The sequence below is a fragment of the Ailuropoda melanoleuca genome, chromosome 5, assembly GCF_002007445.2.
Source record: "Ailuropoda melanoleuca isolate Jingjing chromosome 5, ASM200744v2, whole genome shotgun sequence".
Lineage (NCBI taxonomy): Eukaryota > Metazoa > Chordata > Mammalia > Carnivora > Ursidae > Ailuropoda > Ailuropoda melanoleuca.
Window position 1 is genome coordinate 21,167,258 of NC_048222.1, and position 21,419 is coordinate 21,188,676.

Here is a 21,419-nt window from a genome sequence, read left to right on the forward strand (position 1 = left end):
AAATTCTCAACTTCTCAGCTAGTGAGCTGTTTCAGGAGAGCTATGCTATGCTGCTCGCGCCCTGGCCCTCCCCACTGAGACCAAGAAGCCCGGGCCCTGTGCTGCGGCTGGTGCAGGCCGGTGCAGCCCGAGCTGAACGTCGACCCTCGGGACGCTCAGGGAAAGCTCTACAAACACCTACTGACTGGACTGTCTAACCAAAACTTAATCTTAATAGTGAAGGCTGTTATATCAGGGAGAGTCTAAATGGGAGTCATGTCAGTTAATATTCAGTGACATTTCATCTTCTAATTTGCTAAATGCAATTCTGTTACAAGACTGAATATTATCCAGCACATTTATCAAACAGAAGCTTACATCCACTGTGGGGGGCAGGGGGAGGGGAGCAAACATGATTACAGGAAAGAGCTCTGCAAACAGGCAAGAACTGTATAGATGGTTTTGGCAGAGTTTTATAGGGCATTTGGAAGTTCCTAAAGCTCTGAAATGCATTCCTTTCACCCTTAGGCCTCTGCAACCGGGAGGACAAGGTGAGCCCGTGTGGAGCAGTGGCACCAATTTTAGCTCCTGCAGCATTTCCCATGCAGGTGGCCGTGCAGGGAGCAGCAGTGGAGGACTCGGGAACGCCGTGACATGTGGAGCTCTCTGGAGGAAAGGTCACAGAAAAAAATAAAAGGTAATATATGTAAGAAAATGAATTCCACCTACAACTGGATTACAGGAGGCAAGCTCCTTGATGCGAACCATGACTTCTTGGGTGAAGGTCCCGGGCCAGAACACCTGGGAGACCAGGCCTTTGCCGCACGCCTCCTGCGCCGTCAGCTTCCGTCCGCTGAGCAGCATTTCATTTGCCTGAAAGGAAGAAGAGTTGATACGGGCATGAAATGTGAGGGGGAAGGCAGGCAGAAAAGACCCAACCTGAAAATTCATCTAACAAAATTCAAATCAGGAACAGGCGTGTAAATGTGCGGGCCCTGCTGGGGACTCGCTGTGCTTCTTCCAGGGTTCCTTCTCAAGTGCACTGTTCCGGAGCTTGTGCTCGGAGAAGAAACCCAACAAGGCACGATCAACTACGCAGGTGAGAAGTAACACGATGACGGGGAATTAAAAAAAAAAAAAAAGTAAGGCTTATTTTATGATGTAATACAGAATCATGTAGGCATAACCAAGAAATCTCATTTAGAGAAGGCCTACTTGTTGTGAGCTTGAAGCCGCCCTCCTTCCCAGCTGCCTCCTCCTTCCCAGTGGCTATTCCCATGTGTGAAGTCATTTAATGCACAAAAGAGGATCCTGGGAAACTGAGGCATAAGCAAAACTAGACAATTTGTAGTTTCAGGGATTTAATCAGTCACAGAATTACTAATCAATATTCGCTATTATGAGAGAGAGGCCAATGGTGATTTCCTCTCCATATACAAAGCTCTAAGGGCAGTGTGTTTCTGCTCGAGTATAACTTAGAAGGCCACATTTTACCACTTGGACATTAAAGTAAGAAACTATTCAGGACCTGAATGCATCCAAAATGACCACTACTGAGGTCTTCTTAGAAGGGTCCAACTACAGTCACCTCAAATGACTCAACGGAGGAAATCAACATTTGCTTTTGTTAAAAAAAAAAAAAGTATGTGTGTACGTGTGTGTATGTACATGCCTGAAATTGACTTTAACTTTGTCTAGGATTCCATATCACTTAAGGTCTCAACACCATGTACATGGAGTTTAGTTTATTCAAATCACAGGCTCACAGATATCCAAATAGGGAGGAAACCTATCTGACAAGGAAACTTTGCACTGTTCTGATGTGACAATTTCCTGTCTGCAGTTTATTTTGCACTGATAACTTTCCCAAAGAATCTGACGGTCATGATGAAGACCTGACCATGACCTAGTGTGACTCAGGGAAAGCATACTCTTGGGAGGTGACCCTCCTTTTCCAAAAGAGGTAAAATATTGTTATGAAAAGCCTCCTGTAAATGCATCGAAACATGTACTGCACATAAAATGCACAGTGTGGATGACAACCAAGTAAAAAGAGCTGGCGAAGGAAGTGTCTGGTGACTCACTACCCTTTCAACACAGGCAAAGGATGGGAAACAGGGTGGAGAGCTGGGTCCCCACAAGAAGGACTGAAGTTCTTCAGACTTATGACTTATTCTGGCCCCAACGTGGACCTGTTATTTGTGCCAAGTCTTGGACAAAGGCTTGAATGTGTGAAGAGTTCAGAGATCTTCTATTTGAAAACCCCTGTACAGAACCTCCTCTTCTCAGTAAAAAGAAGGTCTAAAATAAACAATGTGTTTAGAAGCCTGACTTCACCTTACTGTTAGCTGTTAAGATACTTCTTTTGAAAACGGATCCAAACGCGATGAGAAAGGGTGACAGGACTGCCGGGAGGAGGACTTGGTGGGGAGTGCTCTATGGTTTTCCTAGTTTGTCCTTCTCTCTTCTCAATACAGCGAAGACCACACCACGACTACATCACTTAAGTGAAGTGCCAAGTGTGTTTCCAAGACCAGCTGGAACCACAGGATCTTAGCTCGCGTTGTGGATATGAACGTGTGCCTGTTGAGAGTGGGGTATGGGGGAGAGCAAGTCTCCTTCACGTGCTCCCTCTCCAGCCCCTCTGTGGGCCTGTCCCCCACCCTGTCACTTCTCTGAATATTACTCTTTGCCATCTGGAGGTACAACAGAGCCCCACCACTGTTCTCTTCCTCCCTTCTCCCTTCCCTTGATTCTCACATGCCTGTGCTAGCCAGCCGGGCCGTCAGAACAGTCTCCCACCATGCGGGGAGCTGTCATTGCCACCGCGTACTCCTTTTGGAGCTGGGCTAACTCTGTGGCTGCAGTCCCTGGAGAGTCTTTCCCTACTTAGTCTTCTCTATTCCTGATGGCTGGATGTGCAGGACAACAAAGGGCATTTCGGACTTCACCCAAGAGCATGAAAGTGTGACTGACTCAAGGCTGTTAATACTCCTTATGTAAGTACAGGCAAGGAGTTGGTTTAAATTACAGTCAACAAATAATACCATAAGGTTAGTAAGATTAAATACACTCAATTGGAATGAGCATGTTCTCATATGCTCCATTTCTAGTAGATTTAGCATGAGAGGTTTCTAACTTCTACCCAAGAAACAGACTTGCAAAGATGATATGGTCATTGGAAATTTACTGGCTGCCATTTTGTTCCAAGATTGCCAACTGTTTTTAAAAAGTTACAGTCTAACTATCCAGACAAGTGAGAAATGCCAGAGAAAAGTAGAGTTCCCTTTTCTTTCAGCCCAAAAGACCACATTAAGAGGTGTGGTGAGGAAACCTGACCAGCTTGGGCAGGGGGGGTTGGGGAGGTTTGTTTTGTTTTGTTTTGTTTTTAAAGATTTTATTTATTTGTCCAAAAGACAGAGAGCACACAAGTAGGGGGAGGGAGAAGCAGGTTTCCTGCTGAGCAAGGAGTCTGATGCGGGACTTGATCCCAGAACCTTGGGATACCCTGAGCCGAAGGCAAAGGTTTAACCAACTGAGCCACCCAGGCGTCGCGGGCTGGGGAGCTCTGAACCTCGTGGAGGCAGCGGCTCTGCCACTTACTCCCTCGGGTCCGGCTCGCAACTCCCCAGAGCAGCCCCCTCTCTGGTAAATTCGGGGCGAGGACATCAGCTCCAGCATCACACCATCCGGAATGAGAGCTGCCAGCTTTATCAGTGGAAGCCCGTGTTCACCAGCTTTGTGTCCTCCTCAGCGAGGCTCTGCAGGGTGTCACTCACAGTGCCCGAGCCACAGGACAGTGACGGTGCGGCGCTGGGCACCCAGCGGGCATGGCCTGAATGTTTACTGGGGACAAGGAGGACTAAGCTGTAGAACAACACAGTCCGACGACGTTGACCCGCGTGTTTGTGACCACAGCTTCGCTCCAGAGAGGCCGGGCTGCGACTACCAGGAGAGGACAGCTCTCACAGCTTGCTTTGGCTGCACACTCCTGTCCTGGGAACACGATCCTCTCTGGCTTAGCCTTCTTGCAGAGCTGTGCACAAAGCCTGGTGGAAAACCAAACCCGCTGCAGCCTTGCCTCAGGCTGCCGGAAGCTCACACCCACCAAAAGTGCACCAAGGGGACTTGGCATCCGGGGGGGGTGTCACTTTCAGTGGGCGCTGTCGCAGCACGCATGCCTCTCCCCAGCAGCACTTACTTTCTGCAGACAGGTTTTAGTCAGACACTCTGCACTTTCTGAGCAGACTCTGAACTCCGCTCTTGCTTCAGGGCAGGGTTTCTCAGCCAGGCGCTAACCACATTCTGGTCCAGCCAGCGTGGCGAGGAGGCTGTTGTGTGATTTGCGGGATGCCGAGCAGCACCCAGCTCTCGAGCTGCCAGCACCGCCTCCGCTGTGACATCCCAGTCTCTAGACGCTGCAGCGCGTGACCACGGGGAAGGGGACATGGGACACGGCACCCCGGTTGAGAACCACCATGTGCACGAGTGGCACCAGGAGATCACGAGAAGCAAAAAGTGATGTGTTTTCAAGACAGGTCCCGTGAGGGAAAATGCACCTGCCGGGCGAGCAGGCATTCATCTTGTCACGGCTTCCCGTTCTTTCTGGTCCTGAGTGCAGTGGGCTCAAAGGGTTCCACCTCTTAGCAGCTTTTGGCCTAAGGACTCCAATTTCAGAATGCCTTTGCCCAAAATGGGCTTAGATGTCAGGTTTAGTGCCCCCCAATCTGCTCTTCCTGTGCCTGCATCAACATCACACAGCTCCTCGGACCACACGGGTATTTCAGTCTTCGCTAGGGTAAGACTCAGGATGCACGTAAAAGGCTTTTACCCATGACAAGGCGTCTTTGCTCCCAGAACGGGCAGCAACTGTTAGGAAATGATCTATTTTACGGTAATAACTTAAAAGGAACTTAAAGTGATTTTCCCGATAACGACTCTACCACCAGAACCAGGTAGTAATAACTGTTAGGTGGGGGCAGCATGGTGAAAACAAGACCAGTGACCCACATGGGGCCCCAGCTCCTCATCTGTGAAACACGGAGCACCACCGTGGGGTGGACGCAGACGTGCCGCCCGGTGGCCTCGGCCCAGGAAACACTTGCTGTCCCGCTGCCAGGGGTGCTGTTCGCAGGGGCCTTCTGGGAGAGCTCCTCGGAGCGGCCACACCCGCATAGGAGGCTCTGATTGAGGCGGGGCCCCCGGAAGAGGAGGGGCAGCCACATGTGCCCCAGGACTCCCTGTGGGCTCAGGGGGAGTTTTGCCAGGGCGGTACCACGGTTCACCTTTGCCCTCTGCCCAGTCCTGCCTCCTCCCTGCCCTGCCGCAGAGGTGGACCCTATGTCCTGCTTGCCCAAATCCAACTTGGCCTCTGTTTCCAGAAAAACTAACTTGTCACAGGTGAGAATGGGAGAAGAAGTGGCGATGAGAGGGTTTTGGGAGCAAGATAGCTCCCTGGCTGGCTGGCAAAGAGCACCCCTCAAGGGCTGGTGGAGCACCCGAGCACCTGGCACTGGCGGTGGTTCAAGTGCGAAAACCCGCACAGTAACTGCTATTTGCCACTGACGCAAGCAGAGGGGCTGCTGGGTAGCAAGAAGGCAGAGAAAGCGCAGATCCAGACCCAAGACTTACTAATCTGAGTGGCCCAGCTCTAGGCAAGGCAAGTCACCCACCAAGGAGGATCTGTTGGGCTCGGTGGGGAGGGGAGGGAGGAGACCCTTTAAACCTCGAACAGGGACTCCAGGTGGACATCCCCAAGTTGAACCCCAGACTCTTCTGACCCCTCTGTCCCCATCAGGAACAAGTGTTGCCATCTTGCTTGGAGACAATGCAGAGGTCTCTCTCCGCAAGACGGCATCGCTTCCCTCAAGTCCTGCCCGGCTTCTTCTCCTGGCCACTAGGCCTTTAACTTGCTTCCTCCCTCCAAGGAACTGCAGGAAGACATGGGGGCCTGAATTCGAAGGGTGCCTGACTTGGAACCAGAACGCAAAGTTGGACAGGGGAGTTTGCTGATTTGGGAGCTCTCCTGAGATACAAGATTTAACTGCCTGGCCAGGGCCCTGGCAGACGGTGTGATCTTAACTACTGGGATGGCTCCTAGAAGCACGGAGTGGGTGGTGGCCCAGGCTAAGTGGAGCTGAAATGGCAGAGCTGCCAGGCCTGACTGTGGAGCCGGTGGGACGAGAGGCCTCCAGGCGCTTGGGGCACATGCCAGAGAGATGACAACGCAGGAGCGAGCCTGTGCTGTTCACGGCAGAGAAGAACGTGCCTCTTAAAAAGCAATTCTGGAGTGTTACTGAACCCTGGTGGAGGCGGAACGCCTAGCCACCAAATGACCACACATTGGAAATGTCCCCCAAGAGCTGAGTCCCATCAGGCCTGCTAGATGTAAGGCGAGCCATAAGGCGCACAGCTGGGATCAGGCACAGACAGCAGAGGGGCACGGGCGAACTGCATGGGGGGCCCGGACCCCCACGTCACCCACCACTGCTGCACCGGGGCTCTGCCTCAGCTCACACCGCCGGCCACATGGGGGAGTCCTGACGAGTGAGCTGGTTTGTGCATGGGCTGGCTCCGTTTTTGGGTGTGCAGACTGAAACACAGCTGGCAAGTGCCCTGGAGCCTCCCCTGAAGGGAAACACTCCCCAATAGGGGGTGAGCCTCGTCCACCGCCTGGTGTGGAAGGAGAGGTGGATCAAGATGGGAGCGTGCAGTGACCCTGGGCAATGGCAAATGGCCTGGCTGGCTGGTCAGGGGCCTGGAAGGTCGGGGACAATGGGCCTGGCATGTCGATGGCCGAGGAAGTGCGTACATGACGGCGTGACATCAGCGTCCAACAGGAAGCATGCATCACAGGAAGGAAACAAACAGCTCTGGGAGACGAGTCTTGGTCACGTGCTGGCACGACAAGCACGTGGACGGAGTGGCTGTGGGGTGTGTGGGAGATGGAGCTCAAGGGCATAGACTCTGACTCATTGAGGCTGACTCAGTTACAGTCACCGCGGACATCCAGCCTCCAGCAAGACATCAATGTTGAGCCACCTGCTTGGTGGCCCGTTGACTGCTGTCACGGGAACAGATGCTCACTCTGTTCTGGGTTTGTTTTCCTGCCTGGGGTCCCCACAAGCACCGCTCTCCGAGGCTCATGAAGTGCATGGGGTGTGCCAGCCCAGAACCCCCTCACAGCAAAGGGGTTGGGGGAGCGGGCCCATGACCATGGGGTCCTCTGGCCGTGTCATGTTCGACAACTCCAGAGGCCGCTGCTGATGGAGCGCTGGGATGGTTGGAGGTGCAGGGGGAGTGCCAGCTTGGAGGCGGCACCTCTTCTGAGTTACAGCGTGCACAGCACATCAAAGACCTTGATATGGTACCATGTCCCCGACAGAAAGAACACTCAGGACTGGGAAACGAGGGATGGGAAGGGGCATGGCTGCACCTGCCACTGCCCCCGCTCCCCACCAATGACCTGAGGGCCATTGTGCCTCCTGCCTTTGAAACTGGGCTCTGCTGGTCCCCGAGGGAGCACACCTGGCCAGCAGACGCAGCAAGGGTCCCAATGAACTTCAGGCTATGACTGCTACTACCTGGGCACTTGGCGCCCACTGGCAGCCCTTTGGTCCTCGGCCACCCAGACGCAGCCACAAACGCACAAGTGCAGCAACTCAGGGGTGGGGGGAGCAGCGTCCCACCACAGGGTGGTCACTGAGGCCAGCAGAGGTGGCAGCTTGGGTGGGTGGGACGTTCTAGAACAGGAAGGGAGAAGACAAGGGTGTGGTGGCTTTAAGACCAGATGTGGCAATGGTGGCTGTGCGGCCCAGTGAACTCCTTCCTCTTTCTTTCAAACTCTGTTTTGGGAATAAATTTAGACTTATGGGAAGCTTATAAAAGTTGTAGAGAGAGGATAAACCCTTTATCCAGCTCTAACATTAACATCTTCTATGACATCTTACAATGATCAAAACGGGAAAATTACCATCAACACAGTATTATGAGTCAAACCACAGACCGTCTGCAAAGTTCACAATTTTTCCTATAAAAGTCCTTCCCCTGACCCCAAACTGCGTCTGAGATCCCTGCATGTGCACGGAGCTCTCAGGCCCCTCTGTGCCCCCCAGTGTGGGGTGGCACCTAGGTCTTCCGGTGAGTTCTCCGACCACGTGGCACTTTGGCAGGGCCCTGCATGGTATCTGCAGACTGTGTTACAGTCCGGGCCTGTCTGGTGCTCTCTCTAGACCGGACGGAGGGGATGTCCATGTGGCAGGACTCTGGTGGAGTGATACCACGTCATTCTCACTGCAGGTTGGGGCCAACGACGGGTCTTATTTCTGGGGACTCTGACCACTCCGTCAGGGGATGCCTGCCAGCCTTCTCTACCATAAAGTCACTATTTTTCCCACCATAAATAATGAGAGAATGCAAATATTCATCTTCTCATCATACTTTTACCTGCTAACTTTAACATCGAGGCAGTTCTTGCCTCTCACAGTCGTCAGTGGCTAATCCTTCTCCTCTATATCTTTCCCCAGGAATCGTGGCCCCCCCTTAATGTGTATGAAGAGGTGGATGTGAAGGGTCAAGGGGTGAACTGTGGTGGCCATGGGGATGTGCTGCGGAGGTCCATCCAAGGGAGGTCTTGCTGTCCCAGCTGTTGGGAGTGCTGTCAGCAGCCAGCCCTCAGCCCCTTCGGGGACGCCCTCTGCTGCAGAGAGCCCCTTCATGCACGGTCATGGCGCTCTTCCTGGGCAGCCCACACTCGGTGATGACGGACGTAAAGGAACCAGTCATTTCAGTCCAGTGTGGACAACTGTGACAGGCCATACGTGCCCCAGAGCTCCCCATAGGTGGCCCAAGCTTTGCTGGGCCTGCCTTCCTCTGTGCAGACCCCTGACCGCTGCCATCCTGCCGACAGGTGTGGACTAGCGAATATCTGTCCACCATGCCAAACTTTACCTCAGTGTGGCTTGTGGAGACCCCAACCCGTGACGCCACCCCTTGCCCTACTTCAGGGAGTAAGAAATGCAATGAGTATAACTGCTTGAAAAAAATCAAAAGCTACACACACAAATGCTTATTATGGATGGCTTAATTGGTTAAAAAAATAAAGCTCCACAATCAGATGGAAAGACTTCTCTTATCCTAACCAACTTAGGGCTTTCATTGCTTTCTCTTAAAAGTGCAGCTTTTAGGTTATTAGGTCAAGAACCTTTTGATGGCACACTCTGCTGTTTGGGTTACAAACTGGGTATTTACTAATAATGGATATCGGTGTCAATTACGCAGAGAGAGACTGCTCACTGAATAAGGTCCTTCTTTAGGAAATGATGCAACCCAGTGGCAAGAAACGTTCTATGAACCAAAATATGAAAACCTCCCATGATTTCATGAATTAAGAATATGAGTTAACGAACAGAATTGAACTACAAGTGCGTCTGAAAGGAAGTCCCCACAAAATGACACCCTGTACATATTTAGAAAAACAATGACCAAACTGGATTTCTTCAGGAAGTTTTCTAGAATAATTTTTAAAAAAGAGGTACTCACAGATGCTCCTCCCATAATCTTGGGAAACATAACGGTGGAACAGCCATCTGGACTCTGTCCGAAGGTAGTATAGGGTGTTTGAAACCAAGCCTTTTCATTGGCCCAAACCACATCACAAAGAGGCAATATGGAGGCTCCCAGTCCAATGGCTGGGCCATTTACTGCTACAATAATAGGCTTCTTAAACTGAATGAAAGTATTCACGAAGTTTCTAAAATGAAAAATAAATGAGAAATTACTCAAAACATTGTGCATTTGAGCAACAGAAAAATCCACTATTATAGATTCAATATACCAAGAGGTAAACTGTATGGAAATCAGTATAAGTTGAGATTCGTTGAAGGCCTTCTCCTAGAAGTGGGCCCTGGTCTTATCACTGTTCGTTATAAAGGGCCGATGACACCCTGGATGCAGTGCTTGAGTGGCTACAGGACCTGTGCGAAGACTGTGCGTGAAGTCGTCAGAGGCTGCTCTTGGATTTGCAGCTGGCTCTTGGGCTCTAGGACTAATCCATCTTTCTCCACAACCTTTCTTCCCTTTAAGACATAAGGAGCCCAAAAAACACCGTGGGCTTCTGATGATCAATCTAGAAGCTCTCCCAAAGAAAACCTGGCACGGGGCCTACCAAGATTGCCTGGTGTTGAGCAAAGACTAGAAGGTTGGGGTTATGACCCATGGGGTCCAGTTCTGGACTTGTTATGTGATTTCAGACAACTCATTGACTATTTGGAAACACCAGAGATTTCCTGAGTTTGTCCAGAATTAGATGGAATGACTTGCGGGTGCAGAAACAAGAAACTTCCAGGCTGGTTTAAGACTGGAGATCCGAGGAAAAACAGCGGGCAGCAGACACTGCCCGTCCACCACTGTGTGTCCCGCTGTGCGCTGTAGATTACGACTGCAGCAGGGCTGCAAAGTAGAGCAAGACTAGGGGTAGGGCAGCCTTCACAGACGATGTAGATTTCAAAACTGAGCCAATGCTATTTTTGGATTTGTTTTAGGATCAGACTGGAAAAGTAGGCTGCTTTTCAATTTAGGGTAGGTTGATGCCACGCCATACAGGGAATGTGCATCTTCTTCCTACCACTAGAATCTAATTTTATGTTCAGAGGTTGCTGCTTGTTATGATTTAACATGGTGAAGAAAAAGAGAAACATGCACCAACAAAAAGAGAAGATAATTCCTTTAAGGCAGTCAGAGTTCTAGCTCAGAATTACAGAATTCTAAGCCTGACCCCCATGTTCAGTACCAGAAATAATCTGGTTGCTCTCTGCAATTCAGCAAATCTATTCAGATTATCTCTGGAAATCATGACTTAACATCTTAAATGGTCTCCCCATCTCCCCAAATAGCGACACAAAGGGTCATATATTTTTTGGAGGGGGGCAGGTTTGGGGCGTGTGTGTGTGCACGCGTGTGTGTGCAAAGAACAGAAGAGAGGACGCACTGCAGAATTTGGCAGCTTGCACACCTAGCTGCACGGAGTGTTCTCCAAGGCACCCTGCAGCCACTGCAGACCTTGGCCCAGCCCCCGAGGCCCCCTAAGGCTTGTAGGATCTTTACATTGAGTAAGAATTGGCTCATTCAAACGAATGAGCTGCACTAAGACTTTCTAAATGAGAGCCTGAGGCATTGGTAGAAAGATCACACTAGGTTTTAATGACACAAAGAGAGCCAGGCAACCTTTTAAAGAGGTTCTTGAAATAATGTAGACAATTGACATGAAGCTACCTCACTTGTGTGCCACTTCTGAGGATGTTGGGTCAATGACATGATGGAAATACATTTTCTATGCTCAGTTACCGAGGACTCTCAAAAAGGTCTCCATGATACAGAGCAGACGTTTTCAAAATATGTCCCCGGGTGCCCTGGAGTCACCCTGCTTTCATCTGCCTCATGTGAACAGGGCCCAGGAGGAGCTGGGCTAGTGCTAACAACATCTGGAAACCATGAATAGGGTGGCAGAGTAACATGAAAGAAATGAGCAAATACTGCAGTAAGAGAGTGACTTTACAGAGAAATGGTCAAAGGAATCAATCATTCCACAAGGCAGTGTTCCTTCTCACGTCATATGTTTGTATAAAAGAAAAAAATGCTGCTAAAATAGATACTGTAAAATGAAAGACTGGAGAATTGTTTGAAGCTGATTCCTCACCCCCACCCCAAAGTTATTTTTATTTTTGCCTGGAATGATAACTTCATATGAAACTGGTGGCTGCTTCTGGGAGGGGTAGGAATTCACTGGTTCGCTCAGCGAAGATGATTTCCCCTTTCAGAGGACACAGCCGAACATTCGGATATGTGAGCTCTGAGATGTCAGAAAGGAGCACGGCCTACAGAAAAATTTGTTTTTTTTAAAACAACGACAACAGCAACAACAACAAACTTCACAGAAATGCTTTTTTCTGTTTAGTGGAAACTTTCCAGAGCCACAGAAGCTTGGCCACACTGCGAACAGGGACAGGGAGGTGGGGGCTGCCTCTGGGCCCTGAGACACCACTCAGGAGCCTGGCCTTCAAGAAGGGCCCGTCCGCTGCTTTTAGGGGGTGGAGAACAAGTCTACCTCAGAACCTAAAATCAAAATGCATGAATGTTCCAATGTGCTCAATGCAACATACTGAATTTAAATTTCAGCTTTCTGGAAATTATGAACTGAGCTATAAAGGCTGTGGTGGGTATGGCAGGGAAAGAAGAAATTCTATTTGTCATAAAATGAGTTTAAAAAGACGTCTAATTAAACAAAAGCAAACTTCTATCCATTCTTTTGAAGAACGTTTACTACTTCCTGGATATCACCAAAAAAGTTAGAAAATCACCTAAGAACAATAGTGTAGGAATTATTTGGGGACAACGAGGTACCAGGATCTAAAGTTTCAATAGGTAGTTCACTGCCCGTTTTCAAGGGAGTCCTCCCTTCAATGGGAACGTCTGGACAGGACTGAATGGGGAGAAGTCAGGTGCTCTGCTCCCCACATCTCTGCTCCTCTCACTCCATGGGGGGAGAAGGTGCCTGCCTTCAGGGGAGAGGAGGCTCCCAGTCCTTTAGATACTAAGAGCCAGCAACTGGTTCCCGCAGACTTCAAAAGCCTAATGTTATAAAAATGATTTATAATCATTTTATTTTTATCACTAATGTGCTGAATGTTTTTATTACAATGAATCTGCAAACTGATTATGGCCAGCAGTCCCGATAACGGAATTAGCTGTAGCAGACACCTGACAATCGAATTCAAACCTCCTCTTCCTATTTCCCACTTTTTATGGGGGGAACTTGCTATAGAGACGTTCTTTGCCCCAAAGTTTTAAGAAATTGAAGACACACAGAAATAACAAATATACAGCTTTACGTGTAAAGCTGATCTTATACACATAAAAATTAATTTAAATGCAAATGAGCAAGAGCAAAGGTTAAGTGAATCTGGTATAACTCATTATTTTCGTATCTTGCCAGAGTACATGAAGAAAAATTCACATTGATAAAAATATATTCATTTAAAGAAGAACCAAGTGGGTTTCCCTAAAGCAGGATTTGGCCTTTTTGTAGAAAAGCTATTTCGTGGGGGGCGAGGAGAGTGACAGGGGAGAGGGTCTGGACAAGTAACAGGAGTGGGCAGCTGACAGAAATAAACACGTGAAGTTACCTAAAGGTTCCACAAATGTGGTCTCTCCATCCATCTTTCCTCTGTATTTTCTAACACCAACAGTGCAAGCCTCAAGCACTGTCAAGGGCAATTCAACTCGGGAGGAGTGGGCCAGACTAGGGTTGAGACACTGAGATTTAGGAGTGGAGCTTAGGGGGGCGCCTGGGTGGCACAGCGGTTAAGCGTCTGCCTTCAGCTCAGGGCGTGATCCCGGCGTTGTGGGATCGAGCCCCCGCGTCAGGCTCCTCCGCTATGAGCCTGCTTCTTCCTCTCCCACTCCCCCTGCTTGTGTTCCCTCTCTCGCTGGCTGTCTCTATCTNTCTTTTAAAAAAAAAAAAAAAAATTTTAAAAAAAAAAAAAAAAAAAAAAAAGGAGTGGAGCTTAGGGAAGCGTCTCCGGGGAGAATGGAGCCAGAACACAGAAGACGCTGGCAGACAAATCTGATTCTCTTATTACAGCAGAGCTCCCCCAAATCACAGTATTATGTGTAAAGTCAGTGTGAGCTTACAGAAAATCCACAAAGTCGCTGCCCGAGGCACAACAGTTTGTATTTGAAAAATGAAAATTAAACCCATGTAATTCATCCTGAAAGGATGGGATGGGTTAACAATCAGGAATATCTGCAAGTTGTCTTAGAAGTACCGACTGTCAAGTAATTGTGTGCATTGATCAAGCACTTTAACTTGAAATTGAGTAATAAGATGGTCTTATCCAGTAGACTGCAAGTTTGAAATTATTTAGGAGACCAGAGACAATACTTAATTAAAACAGACTGTAAAATTTCAAACTATTTTTGGAAAAAAGCAATAAAACTTAAAAAGTGGCAATGTTTAAAAAGACGAAGAAACCTCTTGTATGCATGCGTACATCTGTACACAGTGACAAAATATATTAATTTTGAAAATTGTTAAAAATTTTACAAAAGGTCAAGGCAATGCCCTGAAACCCCAAGGTATGGGGTTCCAGGACTCCTCTGATGGGCTGATTAGGGCAGCAACCACAGAACCATCTTGGGAAGTCCGTCAGAGAGATGCCCTCTGCACCCACCAACACAGAACTCCCACTAATCCCGACGTGCACATTTAAGGATGGTTTGGGGGGACCAGGAAGCCCTGTGCCCCCAAGGTCAGGGCACAAGGTCTCAGTCATGCAGAGCCCATTAATCATCCAAAGAAGCTCAACTTCAACTCCCCAGTGTAGGGATCTGGAGAAGATCCGACCAAGTTTACTTTGCACGTCTGTGCGTCTAAGTTCCCATCCTCCTGGACCTCACCAAGGCAAACGCATAGGCAAAGGGTTCTTAGGGGTCACTCAGGGATATGTCATTTTAGGGAGGTGGGAAGGGTAGTACAATGGTCTTTCTGGTTGGTGACTGGCTTTCATTCACTTCAAATAAAATTAATTTCTGAATAATTAGACATTTTTAATTATACTTACAGTGATTAGCATGAGAAGTGAGGAATGAGGAAACGGAATATGTACCTGGATATGTTTGCAGCAGAGTTAGGTGATTCTAGGGAAGCTTTTTGCAATGTTATGATATAGCAGTGGAAAATCCCCAAACAGAAGAAATGAAATCTCTAAAGTCACACTGTTCAATGGAAAAAGCAAGTTCAAAGAGAACACACAGTATTGTTCCATTTATTTAACAGAACTAAAAATAAATCTATATTATCTCTAATATGTAAGGAATGCATATTTGACAGTGTTTAGAAAAAGGCTGGGACGACGTAAATGAATGGTGGGTCCCTGGGGGAGGAGAGCACCTAAGAGAAAGGGACCTCTTTTCACTCTACATGATCGAAGTTTATGGGCAGCTGGAACTCGGGATGAACTTGAACAAGAATGTGTACTACTTGTACTAAAACAAACTTTTCATGTGATGTTATGGAACCAGCTTGTCATAAAGCCTAGCCAATTTCTTTCAGAGTCAAGCAAATGGTAAGTTATTATGTGAAAGAGAATGGATCTTTATTTAAGGGCTGAAGACAGAACACGCTCATAGTACAAATAATGGAAACTCTGGCCATATGCGATTGTACACGCTAGTCATTAGAACATTCCCTGAGCACTCACTGGGCTTGAGCCAGCCTTGAAATCAGTTATTTGCTCAAGGCAAGTAGTAATTTATGCCAGGCCCACAGAAAAGACAGATGATTTAATTAATTTTGATACTGGTGTGTCTCAGTGGAAGGAGACATGCAGTTTACTCACGAGGCTTGCTCGAGCCTGTTCCACCGGGGATGGGTACACTGAAAGCAAGACACTCAAAACAACCATTAAAAAAACACCATTTGTGCATACCTGATAGCTTCCGCCATTTTGGTGCTCTCTCTTTTTCGGTCATCTGTTAAACGCCGTATAAAATAAATAAAGTCGAGCCCGCAGCAGAAGACGCTGCCCACGGCGCTGAGCAGCACGAGTTTGCTGTCGTCGGCAGCAGCTGTGCTCAGGGCACTCTGGACTTCTTTCATTACCTGGAAGTCACCAGAAGTTAAAGTGGCAGAGAGTACTTCTGATACGGAACCCTAAAAGCATTTTGTTCCTGGATAATCTGGACCCAGAGAAAGTGCGGTGTAAGCCTGATACCGTGCCCTGTATCTACCACAGTGTAAAATAATTCACAAGCTGCTGCTTTTCTATAACCAGAGACTGGGAATGCTGGGGACGGTGTAAGTTACATAACTAATTATGAACAGAGTAAAATCAGAAAGACCCATAAGTCTGAGTTTCCTTAACATTCTACTCGCTGGGACTCTCAGCGGATGAGGCAAGCTGCACAGGATTTCCACTTGGCATTTCTACAGTTCGGACAGCAGGTGGCACATTCAACCAGTTGAAAGAAACCAGGGTTCCCTGCCTTTTTTTTTTTTTTCCCTTTTAACACCAGCCTACCACACTTGGGACAGAAACCCCAGAAGTCTGGTGTATAAGTATAGTAAGTATAAGCACATTAGCCCAGAGTCATTTTAGAAGGGCACAAGGCCACTGAAAATGACCTCTACGAAGCACTTACAAGTAACCAATGAAGGGACTCTGCAGTCAAAAAACAGACTGGGGGCCAGCCCTGAACTGGTTTGTCATGTGACCCTGGCCAGACACACAAACTTTGTGTAGTTTGGTTTTCTTGTCTGGAAAACACTTGACCGAGCTGCTCACAAGTGGAAAACAACTACCAGAATGTAGAATTTTAAGAAGGCACAGCACCGGTTCCAGTACTTCCCATCTTAGATCCTTTAGAGTTCATTTCTGAACCTCTGCAAGCCCCCATCTCCCGGGATCCCTGAAAGCCGGCTTTGCCAGGTACTCCCGGCAACGAACACGTGCCGAAGTCCCTGCCGCGGGAACGAAGTTCCACGACGATGCTGAAGACCCGTAGGAACGATGCCAACACCCTCTGAAGGGCCTGGGACCCCCGCCCTTTGAATCCGGTCTGAACAAAGCTAAAGAAACGCACGTGCCCACACGCACTTGATATGCGAGTCTGGGGAGGCCCCCCCGCCCCGCAGACTGAGAGCTGGTGACTGACCCGGAGGAGGCCGCTCCCCGCGCCCCGCACGGCCCCGCCCTGCAGCACGCAGGCGGACCCCCACGCGCGCTCGGCTCCAGCTGCTCGCAGGCGCAGTGTGGTACGCAGCAAGACCGCCCAGCCTCACCCCTGCTTCCTACCTTCTGGCGGGACTGTGCAATGGCCCAGAAGGCGAGTTAGAAAGGGCACCTTTCCGCAAAGCAGGCGCCAGAGACAAGGGCGTGGAGAAACATGAAGCACAAATCAGCCCAAGGAACGTCTCTCACCTCTGGGTTGAGTGAGTTATTCTCTGATGATTTTGTTGACAACAAGATGTGGGTGAAGCCATCCTGCTTCCTGACGACAATATCTCTGTATCTGTAGGCACTTTCTGTTTGCCTCACACTGAAACGCAACCGCTTGTCAAAAGGCTGGTCTCTTCTGTCGTCAATAAATTTCCTTTTCCCGGCTGTCACTCCTGTAACAGATGTCTGGATGTTGGTTGTTCCATTGGCTGTTAACGCATCCATAAAGGGAGACGCACCTGCAGAGAGTGTGAGATCACAGTGGCCTGTGATGTCCAGCTACGAAGTCCCTCCCCAGTGTCGTCTCTGAATTGGGTAAAAGCGCTCATTATGAACCCACGACTTAATGCTTAAAAGCAAGGCTGTTAAAAAGTCTACTTTTATTTTTAAAAAGATTTTATTTATTCCTTTGAGATAGAGACAGAAAGCACGAGAGAGAGAGAGAGAGAGAGAGAGAGAGAGCGCAAGCATGAGCTGGGGGGAGGGGCAGAGGGAGAGGGAAAAGCAGGCTCCCAGCAGAGCAGGGAGCCCAAGGCCCGGACTTGATGGCAGGACCCTAGGATCATGACCTGAGTCCAAGATAGACCCTTAACCGACTGGGCCACCCAGGTGCCCCTAGAAAGTCTGCTTTTTTAAAGGCATTTGTTTTCCTTCAAAGTCTGACAAGGAAATCACCCTCTTGCTTATGTTGCCTAAAAAATGAAGATAGAAAGTACTTGCTGAAAAGAAGCTACAAAACTTGAGACCTCTCAAGAATGAGATCAAAAGAGAATGGTTCTCATGAAGAGTACCTATTCCAGGCTTGAGAAGTTGAAGGAAAAAAGGAAATTGGTTCAAGAAAATATTATTTGAGCCAAAGCTATCTGCCATTCAGTTGAAATTTTTTTCTGAATGCAAGATCGATGTGTACAGACACGTCAGGTGACCACCTGTTTCTGCTGGTCCACAAGTTGTGGTGCTGTGGTCGCCACTGCAGACCACCCCCACCCCTTGTGGGCACTCAAACTTCTCAGGAGCTTTCTTGTGATGCCCTGGGATGTGACTGTTCTCTGCCCACTGGTCCCCGTTCCACATTTTTCAAACAGTCTTCTAAGCACAATTTCAAGACAATTCTCTTTACTGCCGTATAAAGTGTTCTGCTAATTTTCCCTATGTCAGTTCCTCAGCATCAACGTGGTTGCTGTGTCTTAAACACATGGTCTCCTGAACTTAATATTTCTTATAATAAAGCAAGAGATTCATTTAATGCTTTCCTAGAGTTATCAAGTTATGTCAGAGTAAGAAATCAAGTATTAATAAATAATTATAGTCCTATTCATATGAACTGTCTGAAGATTATCTCACCTGATAATGAATATACAGAGCCTTCAGGTAGGAGAAGAAAGAGAAAGAAACGTAGGAAAACTGGATCAAGCTTTACTAATAAAATTAGCAGAGGTTCTTGGAGGAAAAGAACATGAATTACAGGTCAGAAATATTTCCTCCACAGTGAAAGAAAATAAGCCAAGGCCACTGGAAAAGACTCAGGACTGGACATCTAGAGAAGTCAAAAATCTCCTTGATAAAACAACAGGACTTTCATTAAATTGGAAGAAATACTTTAGAGGCTTTTTAAAAAAAATAAATTCAATTTTTTGAAATTTTGGAAGAGGTTATAATACACGCATATGGTTCAAGAACCTACAAATCTAAGATCTGTGGTAAGAGGCCTCCCACCACCCCTGCTCTCCATCTGCCCAGGACCCCACTCTCTCCAGTTAGCTACTGTGTCTGGTTTCCCAGTATCCTTCCACGGTGTCTTGACGTATATACAAGCAAGAAGAAAAAAAAAAAAAAAGATTTCCACCCTCCTTTAAAAAACACAAGTGGTAGTTTACTACACATAGTCTTGCTTTTATCATTTGACAGTTATCTTAGAACTTGTCTGAGCGGGTTAGTTTCCTTGCTCTTTTCTAGGGCTGCATACCAGTCCACTGAATGGATGTTCTATAATCCATTTTACCGATCCACACTGCAATAAATGCTAATATTACCTTGGCCTCTGTCATTCCAATGCTGGCAAGTATTTTCAATCAAAAGAGCATTTGATAGGCTGCTGTTACCAGGAATACAGGGTGTCCTGAGTCCTTCTGAGCAGGCTAGCAAGGATCCTTCTTAACTTTCAACCTGTCCTCCATCAGAACCTTCCCCATCTGTGTTCTATCACCATCCTCAATACACTCCACTGCAGCTGGAGCCAACATGACCAGATAACTTCCTGACTAACAGGGAAATGGATCACAGATGACCCTGGAACCATTAAGCCTGGGTGCCCAGGAGATGGGGCACCACAGGGGAGTCTGATGTAGCCGGGGGAGGGGGACAGAAACTTGATTTTATCCACAGCTATTATTCAGGTGTAGACGCTCCAGAGATCAGAAGTGGGGGCCGGAGAAGTCAGGGTGGGGGTGAGTACTTAGGAGCTGGCGCGCAGAAAGGATGGCTGAATTGAGAAGCAGGAGCTCCAGAGGGAAGAGTGAGGAGCGGGTCTGCTGGAGAGCCACGTGCAGGGCCAGGAGGCAGCGGGGAAGCAGGAAGGCAGGAAGAAGCTCCCCTCAAAGGAAGGGGAAGATGTTGTGGCCATGAGGACATGTCAGTAATGGCATATGCCTCAGAGAGGTGGAGGAGAAAAGAGAAGAGGCAAGGGGAGGGGAGGTTAGAAGCCATTTATAAACTCAGGCAAGTAGTGTCACTCGGTACTAAGGGTAAAAATGCCAGACTGCAGGAGACAATGAATGACACATAAAAGTCATTAAATAAAAAAGCATACATGTTCAAATCAAGAATCTGTTCACACACTCTTTTAAGGAACACAGAGCTTCAACTGCCAGGTGAGAGACTGCTGATCTGGAGGAGGGGACAGCTGACAACGATGATGACTTCCCTGCCTAAAAAAAGACCGCATGGGGAGCAGTCCTGTGCAGAGAGGTAAGCCGGAGGCCACCAGACTCGGAGGTGAAGCGTGATGTGACGAAAGCGAAATGCGTGGGGACAGGCTGGAGGCTGCGGCATGCCCAGGCGGAGGGGGTTCTTGCAGACGACACAGGCCAGTGTGCTCGCAACAACAGGTGAGAGTGTCTGGATCTTTAAGACTTACTAACCCCGAACTGAATTAATTGGCGCTGTATCAGAACACAGTGAGAATGACCAGCAACACAGGGAAGGTCTGTTGAGGGCTGGGTAGCTGCTTTCCGCCAGGACAAAGCCTGCTGACTTTGGATTGGCCCCTTTCCCCCTTGAACTGCTCTTGCTTCTCTCTGTCCCTTTTCTCTCCCTATTTAAAAGGCATGCGTTCCTTAACTCTACAGGCAGATTTCCTGGTGGCTTCTTTCCACAGAAGCAGGATTTCTAGGCTATGGGGTCCATATCGCCTTTATATGTGAGCTTCACAAAAAGCCCATTTTCTTTTCTTTGAGGCAACAGGTCCCACGGAGCTATCCGTGGTTCTGCAAATGTGGAGATGGATTCATGCTGGCTCATGCTGACCAGGATTGTTGAACTTGGCCTTCATCTCCCCGTTAAAACTGTACTGGCTCACTGGTGCCATTACGGTCCCTGCTGATTTCAGGCCCTGTGATCTTGCCAGTGCCTCAACTACCACACCCACCCCAGTAGGACTCCAGGGACCTTCTGTTATTTCCCTCTGGGGCCATGTGACATCTAACTGTGCCCTGTGTGGGTAGAGAAGTGTTTACAGGAGGACTGAGTCTCGGAATCAGACTGCCAGGACGAGCTGGGTCCTGACCCCCCTGCTGTCATTTGTGCCTCTTAGCCCCTCACTCATGACAACCCAGCCATGGCGGTCTTTCAACCACTCTGGGTGGCCTCAACGCCCTTGTACTTGCTCCTCCCTCTGCCTAGATTGCCTCAGATGGCTGGTTCTCCCCGATCACCTGGATGGCAGGTCAAGCATCACGTCCGCAGACGGGCCTCTGGAGCGCCCCTCTAATGTGGGGCCCCCCCCCCAGCACCACTCACATTGCCCCCGTTTGTTTTCCTCACAGCCCTCCTCACCAAAGGTATTTCTTCCTCATTTGATTTTTTTATTCATGGTGTAGATGTTGCCGCACTCCACTGGGGTCCGTGACAGCAGGGTCCCTGTCTGTCTCATTCGCTAGTGTACCTTTAGGGCTTGGAACACTCAATTTTCACTGACGAAATGAATGGAAGGGCCCTTCCAGCCCCATCAGCCCAGCTCCCTCCACGAAGGGATGAGAAGTTAAGTGGCCTGCCCACCATCACACAGCTGGTCACCTGGTGCCAATCTGGGGACAGCGAGCAGAACGCTTTAGAGCAGAACCAAGTGCTAATGACCAAGCTAAAAGGTAAACACTGAGATTCAGGAAAAAATACCCTCCACACGTAAACAATGTGAAAATTTACGTGACTCCCTAACCAACAGCTCTG

General features: G+C 48.6%; 1 protein-coding gene across 4 annotated transcripts in view; it reads right to left on the minus strand.

Annotated features, from left to right (window-relative positions):
- The window catches only part of CDYL (chromodomain Y like), a 229,182-nt gene that overhangs the window by 1,844 nt on the left and 205,919 nt on the right, over positions 1-21,419 (minus strand). For 3 of the 4 annotated variants that reach the window (XM_034660384.1, XM_034660386.1, XM_011231057.3), the window contains 4 exons: positions 16,956-17,212; positions 15,465-15,637; positions 9,520-9,730; positions 709-852 (listed from right to left, as the gene is read on the minus strand). In XM_034660384.1, coding sequence (XP_034516275.1) covers positions 709-852; positions 9,520-9,730; positions 15,465-15,637; positions 16,956-17,212 — 785 coding nt within the window. The remainder of the gene's footprint in view (positions 1-708; positions 853-9,519; positions 9,731-15,464; positions 15,638-16,955; positions 17,213-21,419) is intronic. The other variant, XM_034660385.1, reaches the window with a different exon arrangement.